The 16,408-nt window shown below is 37.2% G+C and overlaps 1 protein-coding gene across 4 annotated transcripts in view; it reads right to left on the reverse strand.

Annotated features, from left to right (window-relative positions):
* Positions 1-16,408, reverse strand: part of ATAD1 (ATPase family AAA domain containing 1) — a 54,957-nt gene that overhangs the window by 36,361 nt on the left and 2,188 nt on the right. The window contains exons 1-3 of one of the 4 annotated variants that reach the window (XM_064594568.1): positions 11,787-13,850; positions 9,105-9,181; positions 1,703-1,801 (exon numbers count right to left, since the gene is read on the reverse strand). In XM_064594568.1, coding sequence (XP_064450638.1) covers positions 1,703-1,801; positions 9,105-9,181; positions 11,787-11,901 — 291 coding nt within the window. In that variant the 5' untranslated portion in view covers positions 11,902-13,850. Of the gene's footprint in view, positions 1-1,702; positions 1,802-9,104; positions 9,182-11,786; positions 13,851-15,002; positions 15,175-16,408 lie in introns of those variants that run through there. The other 3 variants (XM_045877731.3, XM_045877732.3, XM_064594567.1) reach the window with 3 other exon arrangements.

Genomic DNA, 16,408 nt, shown 5'->3' on the forward strand with positions numbered 1-16,408 from the left:
AAATAAAGTCACACAAAACTGGACTTTTGAATTTTATTAATCTTAAGTAGAACTGTGCCAAAACTTTTATCTTTATAAGTAGCAAATGGGAGATATATACTTTCAAAATAAACACAGCTTGTGTATTGTATTTTATTTTATTTTTTTAAAGATTTTATTTATTTATTCATGAGAGACAGAGAGAGAGAGAGAGAGAGAGGCAGAGGGAGAAGCAGGCTCCCAAGGAGCAGGGAGCCTGATGTGGGACTCGATCCCAGGACCCTGGGATCATGACCTGAGCCGAAGGCAGACGCTTAACCATCTGAGCCACCCAGGCACCCAACACAGCTTGTGTATTTTAAAGCCTTCTGACTCAACTTAAAAAATCTGGGGGGTGAGGGGTGGAGGGGAGAATAAACCAACTGAAAAAGACCTAAGTAAAAAACATCAACCTAGCTCTAACCTGACAGAGTAAAGGGGCTGGAGATGGGGTGAGTCAGAAGCAATTATTTACAAGTGATTTACTTTCCCTACAACTTGAAAAAAAAAAGTGAAAAGCCATAGCCAAATCTGAAAAAAATCACCACCTACTTCCACTGTAGCTATAACAAAAAACAGAGTCTATTGATACAGCCTTACTCAAAAGTGAATGCTGGTAAGGCCAAGAAAGTTTCACTATAAATTTATAAATCGAATTCAAATGGAGGATTACTTCTGGGGACATGTATCTCTCTGCGCACACAGATACTAAAAGACATTACAGACTTTCATTTTCCAGATTTAGAGATAGGAATCTCATTCATTCTATTTATTTGTATCTGTTGTACAAAATTCATTTACGCTTGTTGTTATAAAATACACGGGATTTTAGAGTTTATAAATTACACTAATCTGATGTTCAAATAATCCTTTTGAAGTAGGTAGAGTAGGTATACAGGGTCCCTGGAGTATACAGGAGGGAACTGACAGTCAAAGAGGAAATAATTTGCCAAGGCCATGAATGGAAAAACTGGGATTTAGAAACTTGTGTTGTCTACCATACCTTATTATGAAAATCTACACTTAAACTCCAAATCAAATATCCATATAACTTAAAGCAGGACTTTTTATATGCCATAAAGGTGAATTAAAGTACAAGTTTATCTAAACAGGTGTATGCCAAGAAAAGTTAAAACAGCAGGCTCCAGACTGTTGTCCTAAGAAAGGCCTGCCTGCGGGGCTGGCCCCTGGCTGGAGTATGGGAGCTTAGATTTCAGGAGAATTCCCACCACTCCCCAGTAAGAACACCTCACTGTGCCTCAACTGTTTGTGCAAACAAAATGGTTTATGGTGGGGAGATCCGATTTCCCTCTGAAAGTCTAGAATTTGGGGAGATGTTAGGAAGTGGTCTATGTGACTAGCTCCAATTAAAACCGTGGGCACTAAGGAGATTCCCTGGTGGACAGCACTTTACATGTGTTCTCACAACTTGTGGTTGAAGGAGTGTGACTTCACTGGGGAACACTCCGAAGCCTGTGCTGATTTCCTCCAGACTTCATCCCAGGCCCCTCTTTCCTTGCTGATTTTGCCCTGTATCCCTTTTCTGTACTAAATCGTATCTGTGAGCAAAGCTATGCGGACTCCTTTGATTCCTCTTAGAAAATTATCAAACCTGGTCGTCTTCAGGAGCCCTGACACTAAGTGCTAAACCAAAAAAATCTTAAATAAGATTAAAGATACGTACATGCATGTTAAGAGGGTCTACTAGATGAGCAGCAATACTCATTTCATATTCTGAAAGCTTCACATTTTTCACACCAATCTGTTTCATTAATTTTTCTGCCTAGAACGAAAAAACAAGCAACTTCCTTCAGTTTGATATTTACGTACTGGCACTCCAAAAGAGATGGATGATCTGTGAAGTCTAAACAGTGATGAATAGACATAGAAGAATTTTCCAGGGAAATTCTAGGCCCCTTGATCTCATCTTTCCCCAGTGTAAGCCCTCGGGTAGATCTGAGTGTCCAACTCCACAGAAATCACAGCAATTTAAACCAGCTCCTAGGAAATGGAAAATATAAGGTACATGACTGAAGAGATACATATAGGGCCTTCTATTGCTCCACTGAGACTCCAGGGTCCAACTCGATCTCTTTCCTGGTAGGATTATCATGACAGGTGGAGAGGAAACCTCAAAATGGAAGACAGAGGAGTTAAGCGTATCAAAAAATGGACAAATGGGAGTTTCTTCCCTTAAAACAAGTTTCTGAAAACAGGTGCCTTACTTCTTTCAAATTACCCAGTTATTGACATCAGATGCCCATAGCTATCAAATCTCAAATTGTTCTGAGATGTTGTCCTTTTTAGTTAAAGCCAATTCCTGGGACTAGGCAACCAGAGATAGTAAAAATAACTCTAAATTAGAAATATACTTACATATATTTTTAGAGCTGGGCAAACTAGCTTTAAATCTATGAGCTTTACCAATGCAACAAAGCTTTTGATTAAAATTTTAAAAAATGGTTATAAACACTTGCTGAGCGTGCCAACTATCATGCCAAAATACGGAAAATGGATTAACTCACTGAATCCCCTGAGTGAGCTTATGAGGTAGGTACAATTTTTCCCCACTGAAAAAAAGGAAATTAAAAGTTTAGCTCAGATGAAATAATTTGCCTTAGGTTGAAGTTAGCAAATGGAAAAGACAACATACACATGCAGGCAACCCAACTCCAGAGCCCATCCACTAACCCACATGACCCTACTGTCCCCAATTATAAGATGGGAGTTTGTGATCACTAAAGAGTCTTCAAAAATCTACAGAAAACACATTCAAATTTCAATTAAGTGAGCATTTTTAGAAATAAAGACCAAAATTTTTGTTGTTACATTTTCCTAAAATACTTAAAAAAAATCATACTGTATCCTTTATTTTACATATTTTTAAAGTAGGCTCTACGCCCAACGTGGGGCTTGAACTCACAACCCTGAGATCAAGAGGTGCATACTCCACCAACTGAGCCAGCTAGGCACCCCCTAAAATACTTTGATTCTATAAGATCTTGTTCTTGTCAGGGGGTACTGCTGCTTTAAATGAAATCCGTATCACACAGCATTACAGTTAGAGATTGGTTGGAGGATTAGGATAAATGTGGATAAATCAGGATAAATCATATCCTTATAACGTAGCATTTTTAAAAAAGTGCTATGAACCACATTGTTTTCCTCCTTAGCTATCTCCTGTAAAATTACTGAAGCAATGGATAAAATAGCCTTTCCAAGGTTCTTTCATCTTTCTTGTAAATATCTTCTTTTGCTGACTTTAAATCTTTTACGTGTCAGCTATGAAAGGTATCCTATTTTAGTATCTGTAATAACATCAATTTACTCTTCTTTTTCATTATGCTTCTATAAATGTGAAGCCATCCCACATGTGTTCTTTTTAGGCTATGCTGTAAAACACTGTTTTTTTTTTTTAATTTTATTTTATTATGTTATGTTAATCACCATACATTACATCATTAGTTTTTGATGAAACATTGGTTTTCAACCAGGGGTGATTTTTGCCCCCTGGGGACATACGACAAGGTCTGGGAATAGTTTTGGCTGTCACAACCTGGGGGGATGGGATGCTACTGGTTATCTAGGCAAAGAGACAAGGATGCTGCTGAACATTCTTAAAGGCACAGCATAGCCTGCCCTTCCCCAATTATCTGGCCCCAAATATCAATAGTGCCAAGTTGGAAACACTGATTTTTCCCCCACTAGCTACCTGCTCTTAAAATTTTACTCCAGGGGGCGCCTGGGTGGCTCAGTCGTTAAGCATCTGCCTTCAGCTCAGGTAATGATCCCAGGGCCCTGGGACTGAGCCCCGTGTCGGGCTCCCTGCTTGGCAGGAAGCCTGCTCCTCCCTCTCCCACTCCCCCTGCTTATGTTCCCTCTCTCGCTGTTTCTCTCTCTGTCAAATAAATAAGTAAAATCTTTAAAAAAAAATTTTTTACTCCTGGCCACAACTGCCTCTTGCTTTAAATAGTAACAACCTTTTATGTCTGGGATTTCCTAAATAACAAGTATAGACCTAGAAAATGCTGTGGTAAAATTTACCTAAAATCTTTTCCCCATAAAAGCAGTCCCATTTAACAATGTCTTCTTCAAGTTGCATTAACAACATTGACAGAGGGCGCCTGGGTGGCTCAGTTGGTTAGGCAACTGCCTTCGGCTCAGGTCATGATCCTGGAGTCCCTGGATCGAGTCCGGCATCCGGCTCTCTGCTCGGCAGGGAGCCTGCTTCTCCCTCTGACCCTCCCCCCTCTCATGTGCTCTCTCTCTCTCTCTCATTCTGTCTCAAATAAATAAATAAAATCTTAAAAAAAAAACAACACTGACAGAAAAAGAAATTAATATTTATTGGGCAAAACTCATTTTCTTTTTTTTTACAATCAGCCCTTAAAATCATCCTGAGAAGTAGCTATTATTATGCTCATTTCTCAGATGAGGAACCCAAGGGTCAAAGAAATCAAAAGAACTGCCAAGATTACAAGCTAGGAATTGGCATTTCCAGAGTTCAAACCCTGATCTGTCTAATTCCAGAGCTCATGTTCTGCTGAAACACTAATATTCCTCATTTGGGAGAGCAGAACATGGTTAATAAACAAACAAAAAGAAAGGACCCCAAAACACATCATACCAACACCAAACTGTGTTCCAGAAGTTATTCAACTGTTTTTAGCTTTGACACCTTTAACTGAGCCCGTTTCTAAAATGTTTTACCAGGAAAAACAAAATTATGATTGTACTTTAAAAACAGCTTATGTTCACGCATTGCTTTATCATTCACAGCTCAGTGACAATTATATTTTCTAGTTACCAACTTTTGTTTGGTTTTTATTTATTTTTATTTTTAAAGATTCTATTTATTTATTTGACAGAGAGAGACACAGTGAGAGAGGGAACACAAGCATGGGGAGTGGGAGAGGGAGAAGCAGGCTTCCCGCCGAGCAGGGAGCCCAACCCAGGACCCTGGGATCATGACCTGAGCAGACGCTTAAGGAATGTGCCACCCAGGCACCCCTTTTGTTTGGTTTTTACGGTGAGTCTCTCCAAGTAGTTATCACTTGGTGGAGGAAAAATGGTGGGGGTGGGTCGGCAGGGGAGTCAGGTAGGAGGGAAACTTACTTTCTACTGTACACTCATCTTTTTAACCGTTTCACAGTATTTTTTTATCCTTTCAGGCTATTTCATTTTTCCCCATGTAAAGTATTTGTAACAAGATTAAGAAGTAGGGTAGGAAAGAGTGAACTACTATTTTTGCCTGGAATAGGAAAAGAGGAGATGGAGAAAAAAGAAGTAGCAGAAAAGAAACATTTTGTTCAGTTTCTGCAAGAGTCATAAAATTGGTTGTTCTTTTGGAAGAATAATTTTATTTATTTATTTATTTTAAAGATTTTATTTATTTATTTGAGAGAGAGAATGAGAGACAGCACGAGAGGGAAGAGGATCAGAGGGAGAAGCAGACCCCCCGCTGAGCAGGGAGCCCGATGCGGGACTCGATCCCGGGACTCCAGGATCATGACCTGAGCCGAAGGCAGTCGCTTAACCAACTGAGCCACCCAGGCGCCCTGGAAGAATAATTTTAGAAAGTTAGAGATAGCATTAACAAGTTAAGGGTGAAAAACCAGAGGTGAACTATAATTAAACTTAAGTTTTTTTTTTACAGATGTCATAGCTAACATACTCTAAGTGTGGACAGAGGAAATCATGGATACAAAGCTCATAAAAATACACTGAAATAGGAAACACCAAAGAATGTAATTAGCTTTATATATTAGATATAATCTCTCTTTTTTTTAAGATTTTATTTACTTATTTGACAGAGAGACACAGCGAGAGAGGGAACACAAGCAGGGGGAGTGGGAGAGGGAGAAGCAGGCTTCCCACCGAGCAGGGAGCCCGATATGGGACTCGATCCTGGGACTCCAGAATCATGACCTGAGCCAAAGGCAGACGCTTAACGACTGAGCCACCCAGGTGCCCTAGATACAATCTATTATAAACTTATATTAAAATTCCTGAAACACCCTTTTCTAGAGGACACAAGTCATCTCCCCTCTTAGGGTTAGTGCACATGTATCTCTTCTGGTTTTACTGGATGTATTCTGGAAGTTACAGGATCAGACGGCCTTCTACTATCGTGCTCTTCCACTGACCCTGGGCATACAGCACAATGCTGCACAGAGTTTTCTCTCCTCCAGTTTCCCTCTCTGGCTGCTCTTCTCTCCCCGTCACTTCTACCTATTCCTTGGCCAATCAGGCAACGCTAACCGTGTATTTCTTACTGACTTCCTATCTCAATTTACTTCAGCTTTTCAGTCCTCTAAGATTCAGCGCCAGTAAACCTTAGTTGCGAAAGCCACTTGATCGATAATGTAGGTCACAATGGCTTCCTGGTGTTGGCAAACGTTAGCTCGTCCCAGTGTAACTGGCATTCTGTGATGGCTGCTCTTAAAAATCCCTGGCAGCTGACAGTTCGTGTTTTTTTCTTTTTAAAGGTTTCAGTGTATCATCTCTTCACAAAATATTTCGGCTAATACTTCTCTCAAAATAACTAAGAGTTTTGAAGACTAAGGTATCATGATAGGACTAAAAATAAGAAGACATTAACTTCACTAAGGTCACAGTATATGACTTTCATATGTAGAAGAATTCTCAGTAGCGAATCTTTCGTGGCCTTTGACAATTAAACTACAATCTCAAAAATATTATAGTCTAATTAATATGCTAACCCAAATACTGTATTTATAAATGCTCAGAACAGGTCAAGCATTATGTTACTCATCCTGTACTTGAAAGCTCTAAAACAGAGAGCTTACCTAGAGATTCCATTTTTCTACATCCCAATTAACCACCCTTTCATCAGACATACCTATAAGAACTCTTCTACTACATCTAAATACGATCCAAGCAGCAGTGGATGCCCAGAAAATCCCCGTCCCTGTGTAACACCCTGCAGAAACCATCTCCCACATTTCACCAAGCTGGGAAGTTTTCCTGGCTTCAGGCTAGAAATTATTTACAAATATTCTAATTCAAACATTAAGACTACTTCTAGGTTACTGTTCCTAATTTGAATGCACTGCCATCATCGATTACCTTTCTTTCATCTGACAATTGCACTGCCTTTAAATTCACATGAGGCCCACTGATTTATCAGTAGCCTCAAAACTTTATCTCAGCTTCTATATTCAGTGCTCTGCCTTTGTGACCATAGAAGTCATAGCTTCCTCCTGACCCATATTCACATGTGATCTTTACCCTCAATGTATCCTCTCAATTCTTTAATTCCCTTCTGCACTCCCACTTAATTATCCCCCACTTGGCAATATTTGACTTCCTAAATGGCATGGACCATGGCTCCCCATTTTAACAATGTCTTCTGTTGAATCTTAGAACCCCTTAGACTTGTATCAGTCAGCCTTATCCTCAATGCTGGTTCCGCACCACCATTGTTTATCTGCTACCAAGATGCTGAGAAATACTTGGAGAAGTTAATAAAAACAAAACAACTCAATTCCCAATAAAGTCATGCTTCCTTCAACTATGCCCTAATGTTCATAATCCACAATGATTTAGCTCATTAAATCCTGATCACATACTTACCTCAGCAGGTCCCATCTCCCCACTTCACTGAGAATAAATTAACTCAATCTTAAAATGTTCTTAACTACTAATCCTAACCCCTCTGGGACCTACCTCCATCCTCTTTGGCAGCAACCCTCTACCTCCTCCTTTTCCACTAGTCTTTTCCCTTTTCTTCTTTACCTTTCCCCAGCAAACTCTGGAAGAACCACATTCTTTTACTTCAAATTATACTTGCTGTCCCCAGTGAATGGAAATGCTGATTTCACTAAATTTACAGATCGCTTTCTTTGATTAAATTCTTTATGTCCTCCTTTTCTCCTGGATCATTTTATAACATATTTACAAATAATTCTCTTTTGCAACCTTCTCTTCCTTTGGTTTTGACGACTTGACACAAATGATTTTCCAGACAGTGGGAGAGAAACGTGAGGAGGGGCTTTTAAAAATTATATTCAACACCCACCAATTTCCCCCAATTCTTATTTCAGAATGTAGGCCTTCCAGTTGAAATATACTGCCACAATGAACGACTACTAGTCTGCAGTGTTTTTTATACTTCAGGTGTGTTCAGGTGGGAAAGACTAGTACCAATACCTTACATTATCCCGGTTTTTTCCCTATTCTTCTGGCTTTTTTTTTTTTTTTTTGGTGCTTTTGTTAATAATTGGGTAGATTAAAAAAAGGTATCTTTAAAATACATAGATGAGGTAAAAAGAACCATAGAACACGTTCTCAGTAAATTATTTGTTATATGAATAAATTCAAGTTGTTAATCCACAGAAGATATTATTGTAAATGGTATCAAGCAAAAAACAAAATTTATTCCCTCTCCTATAGAACCAACTGTCCAAGTATCATGTTTTGAAAAGTCCATCCTTTCTCCAATAATCTACAAAGAAGAGCCAATTCTGTCATACATCAAGTTTCCAAAGTATGCCTAGGTCTGTTTCTGGAGTCTATCCTGCTAAATTTGCTAATCCATCCCTGTGCCAATAGCATACTGTTTTAGTAACTATGGCTTTATAAGTTTTGATATAAATTAAGGCAAATACTCCCTCCCCCAATACATGTCTTGTTTTTCTTCTTTTTTTACGTTTTGTTTTTCAAGAGTGTCTTGCCTACATATAAACTTTTATTCTTCCATAAAAATTTTAGAAAAAAAATACAACAAAATAGCCTGTCAATATTTTTTATTGGCATGGAATTTAAGCATAGTTTTCAGTAGTTTTACAATTTTCATTAAAAATGTGTTGTACAACTTGTGTTTGTCAGTTACTGTATATTTTTGATACTACTGTAAATAGTATCTTTTTAAAGTTGCATTTTCAAAGTGTGATGGGTACACAGAAATAGTTGGTTTTTGTACACTGACTTTATATCCAGCAGCCCTTAAACCCTTATTAACTCCGAGAGATTAGCTACAGACTTTGTTTGCTTTCTACGTAGATTACCATATTATATGTATAATGACTGTTTAATTTCTTCTTTCAAATCCTTCTACATCTTACCTTTTTTCTTGATTTATGCATCATTAACAGTAAAATGTTGAACAGAAGTGATGATGACAGGCTCCCTTGACTTGTTCCTAATCATAAAGGAAATGCTTTCAATTTTTTACCATGAAGTATGTTTCCTACAGTAAATTCATTTTATCACGCTATCTTCTATTCCTAATTCACTAAGCTTTTCTAAAAAGAATGAATATTTAATTTTAACAAAGGCTTTTTCTGCATTTATTGAGATAATCATAGTTTTATCCTTTAATCTGTTATTACAGAACATTATAAATATATTTTTTCCTCAACTGAAGCCAGCCTTAAACTCCTGGAATAAATCCAACTGGTCATAATGTTATCTTTTTTTATACACTGCTGAATTCAACTTGCTAGTATTTTAAGATTTTTCTATTCATTTAATTGAGATAAATTATAGCCCATTACAAGTTTTAGGGTTATTATTATGCTACCCTCATAACAAGGTTTGGTGACTGTTCCCTCTTCTAGAGTTCGTATAAAATTGTTACTATTAATTTGTTCCTTATATGTTGCTACAACTTGCCAGTAAAATTCTATGGGCCTGGACTATTCTTTATCAATATATATGTCCAATATTAACTTATTTCACAGGTATGGGACTAACTATTCATGTCTAATTCTTAAGTCAGTTATGGCAATTTATATTTTTCTAAGAGTCTATCTGTATCATCTAAAGTTTTTAAATTTATTGGCAGTTATTAATTTTCCTTATTTTTAATGTCTGCAGCATCGCCATTACGTCTCCTCTATCATTCCCAGTAATATTTACTGGTGGCTTCATTTTTTTCTTGGTTTTACAAAACTGTCAAATATTTTTGTATATTCAAATAACCAACTTCTTGGTTTCACTGATTTTCTTTACTGTCTTTTCATTTTCTGTATTTTTATTCACTCTATTGTATATCCTATTTCTTACTAATTTGTCTTCCTATTATTTCCCTTCTTTCATTATCCATGGGTTTATGTTAAAATCTTTTCTTGAGCTTAAGTTTTACTTTATTAATCACTTTCTTTTCTAACAAACACTTAACACTATAAATTTCTCTCTAAACATTAATGCATTAAATTTAATTCAATCCTATTTTCTTTAAGTTTTCACTTGAAAGAGAGAGAGAACGCATGCGTGTGTGTGCACATGAGCAGGGGGAGGGGCAGAAGGAGAGGGAGAAGCAGACCCGTTGAGCAGGGAGCCCGAGGTGGGCTCTAGACAAATGAAGATGAATACAGAGCCAAGAGGAACAGCAAATTCATATTCTTGTTAATACTGTACCTTTCTTTCATGCTCTTTATTTTTAAAGATTTTATTTATTTATTTGAGAGAGCATGAGAGCAAGATTGAGAGAACAAGGTGGGGGGAGAGGCAAAGGGAGAAGCAGACTCCCTGCTGGGCGGGGAGCCCAACGCGGGACTCGATCCCAGGACCCTGAGATTGTGACCTGAGCCGAAGGCAGATGCTTAACCGACTGAGCCACCCAGGCGCCCTCATCATAAATATTTTCTAATTTCTACTATGTTTTCTTTTACCTAGGAGTTCTTTAAAGATGTTTCTTACTTTCCAAACTTATTGGATATTTAACAATCTTCCTGTTCTGCGCTGGAGCCAGGGAATGTAACAAACATGCTACCAGTGCTATGAAACTTGACATCTGCTTTACAACTTAGCATTTGGTTAAATTTCACAAATCTTACATGGGTGCTTTTTAAATACCCCTGCATTTTCTGAAGCACAATATACTATATGTGGCCACTAGATAATGCTGTTACTTTCGTAAATCTGCGATATCTTTACCCATTAAAAAAAAAAGTTTCATCTGACTACATCAAAATAATAAGCTTCTGCACAGCAAAAAAGGGAAGCAATCAACAAAACTAAAAGACAATCTACTGAATAAGAGAAGATATTTGCAAATGACATATCCAATAAAAGATCAGTATCCAAATTATATAAAGAATTTATACAAAAAACACTAACTCCCCCCCCCCCCAAATAATCTAATCCAAACACACACTTAACTATGGAGAAAAAACAGATGGATACCAGAGTGGAGGTGAGTAGGTGGGGTGAAATGGGTGAAACAGGAATGGGATTAAGAGTACACCTATCATGATGAGCACTGAGTGATGTAGAGAATTGTTGTATCACTATATTTTACACCTGAAGCTAATATAACACTGTATGTTAACTATACTGGAATAAAAAAAAGTTTTTTTTTAATATTTCATCTACCACTAACTGAAAGCAATGTTAAAAACCTCCCACCATGATGACGGATATGTTATTTCTCCCTATAGTTTTATCCATTTTTTGCTTTATGTATTTTGAAGCTATATTAATAGATGTACACAAATAAATATTATATTTCTTGGTGAATAGAATCTTTAATCACTCTGTAATGAACCTTATTTTCCCTAATAGTATTTTTGCCTTAAAGTTTGTGTTCAACCAGCTTTCTCTTTGTATGGTAGAGGCATTTTCCATCTTTTAATTTTCAACCTTGCTGTGTCTACAGTTTATATGTGTCACTTCAACTAGTGTATGGCTTAAATTTCACTTTTTAAACCATTCTTATATCTTTATCTTTAGGTAATTACCAAAGAGGATATACTCTTTTGGAGTCAAAGATTTATGGGAGTATTGTCTATGAGACATCCTACCTTGGAATGGTCCTGTGCTTTGTATCCTGAGCTCCTCTGGGCCATAAAAACAGAAGTTCAAATTCAGCAGCTTCAGCAAATTCCCCCCAATGTGAAAGCTGGCCATCAAGCTCATGTTATCTTTTTCAATCTTTGCCTCCAGTTTTTTACCTGAATTTCTTACTTTCTTGCTAGCTCATGAATACCTTTAAGAAGATTAAAAAAAATATTTTATCTAGATCATTTAGTTGCTTTTGGCAGGAAGGTCAGTCCAGATATCTAGTTACCCTAACCAACCTGTTCATTCTCCACTGGCTTCACTTCCTCTTCCCATTCCCTAAATGAAGGCTTATCCTTCAGCCAACTAACTATTTATGGTGTTTGATAGCACCTCCTTTAGAGACCTCATCACTCCCAATACAGTCATCAGCATTTATTATATTCACAATTACAAGAAAAGCTCTCAACAAATATTTGAATGTATAAATCCCGATGGTGGTAGGAGGAAGGTGGGGAAAACCCCACAAATGATACATACCTACACAAGAATAACCCTGGGGCCTATGGCATCCCAGTTGAGACTCACTTCTCTAATAAGCCCAACTACTTCTGAGCATCTGATGAGGAACCTCTAAGGACTGACCTTTTCTCTGAGACTGAGACCTACCATTAACTGCTGGATGAACATATTCCTCTGGATGCCTACTACCAACACAAACTCAATATGCCCAAATCAAATATCATCTTCCCATAAACTTGCCCATCTATCAGTTTCTAAACCTCACTGAAAGATACTATGAGTCTTCGAGGACTCCAAACAAATCTTGGATTCATTTGTAAGATGTCCTTTTTCTTTTCCCGTATCATCACAAAGTCCTTCCAGCATTCATTCTTATTAGTCTATTTCACCCATTCCATTCCTTTTGTCACCCCCTTATTCTAAATCTTTGCCAGGCCTACTGCAATCTGGTTAAGTCTATGCAACAGATCTTGCTTCTAGTCTCCCTAACCCCAGTTCCTGCTATATACTACTGTGAAGTTAATTATCCTTAAAACATTCCTTTGCATATCACCCACATACTCAAAAATCTTTAATAGGCAGTTTGATAGTTTAGTAGTTTATCACTGCCTATACAGAAGACTTCAACTGGTCAATAGGGTATTTCAGTAGCTGGCCAGGGAGGTAAGGAAGGAAGAGAGGAAGGCTATCGGAGAAGCTACAGCCGCTGACCAAGCAAACAGCATGCCTCCTTCTTGGTTGATGATGACTTAAAATGCTGTGGCTTTTTTTTTTTTTTTTTAATCAGCCTCTGTTCAAAAAGAACAGAGTAAGGAAAAGTAGAAGTCTTTTCCCCGACTTTACACTTTAATCCCTTACCTCTCCCTCCAAGTTCTACTAGTTAGTTGCATAAACCCTCTATTCCAATCTGACTAGTCTTTTTACTATTCCTGCAACAGGTCTTGCTATTCCTACAATCGTCAAGATTCTGTTCATGATCTACTTCAAATTGTCCTTGCCTATTCTAGTGGCCAAACTCTTTCATGAAGCCATCCTCAACTACCTCAATCATTAGTGACTGCTCCTTTCTCTAAATGCCATAGTTTTTGTCTACTCATTAGGCAATTAGAATATGCTACTATTATAATTTATATTATCATGGACAAGTCTTTTTACCCTACCACGGGCACTATGAGGACAGATGCAGAATCTAATACATCATGTAAATGATATTTACAATACTATGCATACATTCTCAATAAAGGCTTAAAGGTAACAATCCATTCATGTGTTATTTAATACCTGTGTTTGGCTTTCTATGTCTTCCATATGGGTGTTCCAGGAGCTCTTAGAAGCCACGGAAATAAACAACAAAATTCTCTGTTTTAATAGCCACATCTCTGCTTTTAAGACTTTTTTTTTTAAGATTTTATTTATTTATTTGACAGAGAGATTCACAGTGAGAGAAGGAACATAAGCAGGGGGAGTGGGAGAGGGAGAAGCAGGCTTCCCGCCAAGCAGGGAGCCCCATACGGGGCTGATCCCAGGACCCTGGGATCATGACCTGAGCCGAAGGCAGACGCTTAACGACTGAGCCACCCAGGTGCCCCTTAAAACTTTTGAAAATGGTATGACTTACCAATACTTTGGCCTCAGACTCAAACTGACTTGCATCGTGTAGGTGGCAGGAAAAGCTGCACTTCAGCTGACACATGGATATACTTAATTAACACACACACACACACACACACACACAGCACTGGTCAGACTTCTTAGAGAGTTATAAATTGAGTGATATTATGATATAATCTAGACCCTGAATCAACTATTGTATAATCAAGTTCAGGGAACAAACTCACAACTGTTCAAATTGCTTTTCAGATACAAATAGTAAGCAGTAGTCACAAAACGGTGATTTTCACTGATTTAAGAGCTATGCATAGTACTGTAAAGCACTCACTTATGTACACCCTGGTCTGCCACACTAGCCTATAGCATTTTGAAAGAACAAGATTTATTTATCTTTTATCCTTGCCACCAAGAATTTGCTAGGAGCTCAGTAAATGTTTACTGAATGCATCACAGTCACAACACTCAGAAGGAATCTAAAAATCAATGAATATAAACATCTTGCCCTCAAACAGCAAGAAAAACTTGAAAGGCTCCTGTAAGGCTTTTACTTTTTTGAGCAAGAATAGAAACTAAAACAGATATGTCATCCTCATAAGAAAATGACCACAAGAGAAAGTTACTGAAAATAAACAAACAAACCTACTACTTATATTAAAAAATAGTAATATTTAGCAATTTCTTAATTAGAAATTAGTGAGTTTGCAAGTGTAAGACTGACAGCTGATCAGTATTATCCACATTTCAAATGTCTACAAAGCAAAATGCATACCATTACTCAAGATAAGTTGTTTTTGTTGTCTGTTGAAATCTTTTACCTAGATTCCTTCATTCATTAGCTGACAAAAATATTCTAATGAAGATGTTCACAACAAAATACTGGAATATCTTTATTTTTCACCCCTTTTATCCTGAGAAGTTATACAGTTAGAAAGGATTTGAAAAACGAATACTTTTTTAGGAATAATGAAATTAAATAGGACATTCAAACACATTTTCACAGGGGTCTTAGAGAACTTCTAATTAATTTATAATTCTATATCCTTAGTTTAATGGAAAAATACTAGCTAGCTACAAGAAAAAATGATTCTCAAACATTTCAGTCATACCTGTTTCTGAGCTTCTACTTTTTGCTTTCTGGTTGGATCAATTGCATCTACCATCCATTTGATTGTAAAGTATGTTACTGCACCAAATATCGTCAAACGGAAAATTAAACCAACAACTTCATTCCGACTCAAGGGACGAGAAAAAGCTTCAGCATGTACCATCTTGATTAACCTTAAAAGACAAACAGAAATGTCACTAAGTAATAACTAGATTCATTACAATTGGGAGACTGATAAGTAGCTTAAACTTAGCAAGAAAAACTAACTTCTAGTCAAATTCAACATTACCTGCCTTAAAGTGTTTTATTTTAAGGAAAAATGAACATACTAAAAACTGAGGTTTATTAGACTTTTTAAATGAATTTTCCTTAAAGCTCATATAATTTAAGCAGACGATAATTCTGCAATAATACGGTCAACATCTTACAGTATTTACTCTTTTAAACAGCTTTTAAATAACTATTTCAGAAAATCTAGAGATACAATGAAATACTTTACTAATGTGACGGTAAGAATTTCTTCTCAGTACAACAGGCAATTTTTGAGTGAAACTGAAACTGAACAGACTCGCTTTTTCCTAGGCTTACTTTTCAGGTTTTCAAGGCCTGCTTAAATTTAAACATGCCATTTTCTCTATTAATAAGTGACATTAAATGTTTTGAGCCATCCTACTGTTTCCAACCACCCAGCTAAATATGAAGTACTAGAATCTTCACACATTTTTGAACCACAGTATAGTAGTCACCTGAGACGGAGAGGAAATAAGGAGACAGCGTGCCTACTTTTACCTACATCTCTGAACAGCTACCTCAATCACATACAGGCTTGCAGAAGGCATGCACAGCCCTGTCAATAAGGCAATAACTACCCAGAAAAATAAGGTTGTTAGGGACGATGGGACTGTCACATTTTGGAAGACAGGATCTCAGATTCTAATAATGCCATTTTCCTCTCATGGCATAGGACTATGCTGAATGCTATGCTATGTGAAAAAGAGAGAGATTATATTCTGCACTCATGTGAACAGGAATAAATCAGAATTTGCACAGATGGCTCAGCAACCGGTAAAAATTAGGAACTGCATAGATTCGTATCTATGGTCCTCCACTAAAATTAGTTTCCCTTGTCACTACTACTACTCAATTAAAGATCTTCTTCACTTCCCTCCCTCTGGAATAGCTCCAACGATTTTTAAATTCTTCTTAGATACCTCCCCCCTTCCATTCAAGAGTATATACTTCTCCCTGATAAAAAGACTTCAAAGCTTTCCTTTTACTTACAGAATTTCCAAGTGTTCAAGACCATCTTAACCTAGCCTTAAAGAGTAACATTTAAGCATTTTCTCACTACTTCTCAGTAAGAACTTTCAATAGCTGGAGTCACTGGTATCTGAAAATGCCCTGTGT

The sequence above is a fragment of the Mirounga angustirostris genome, unplaced genomic scaffold (genome assembly GCF_029215605.1).
Source record: "Mirounga angustirostris isolate CCGP_5_RB_7025 unplaced genomic scaffold, mMirAng1.0.hap1 SCAF_6, whole genome shotgun sequence".
NCBI lineage: Eukaryota > Metazoa > Chordata > Mammalia > Carnivora > Phocidae > Mirounga > Mirounga angustirostris.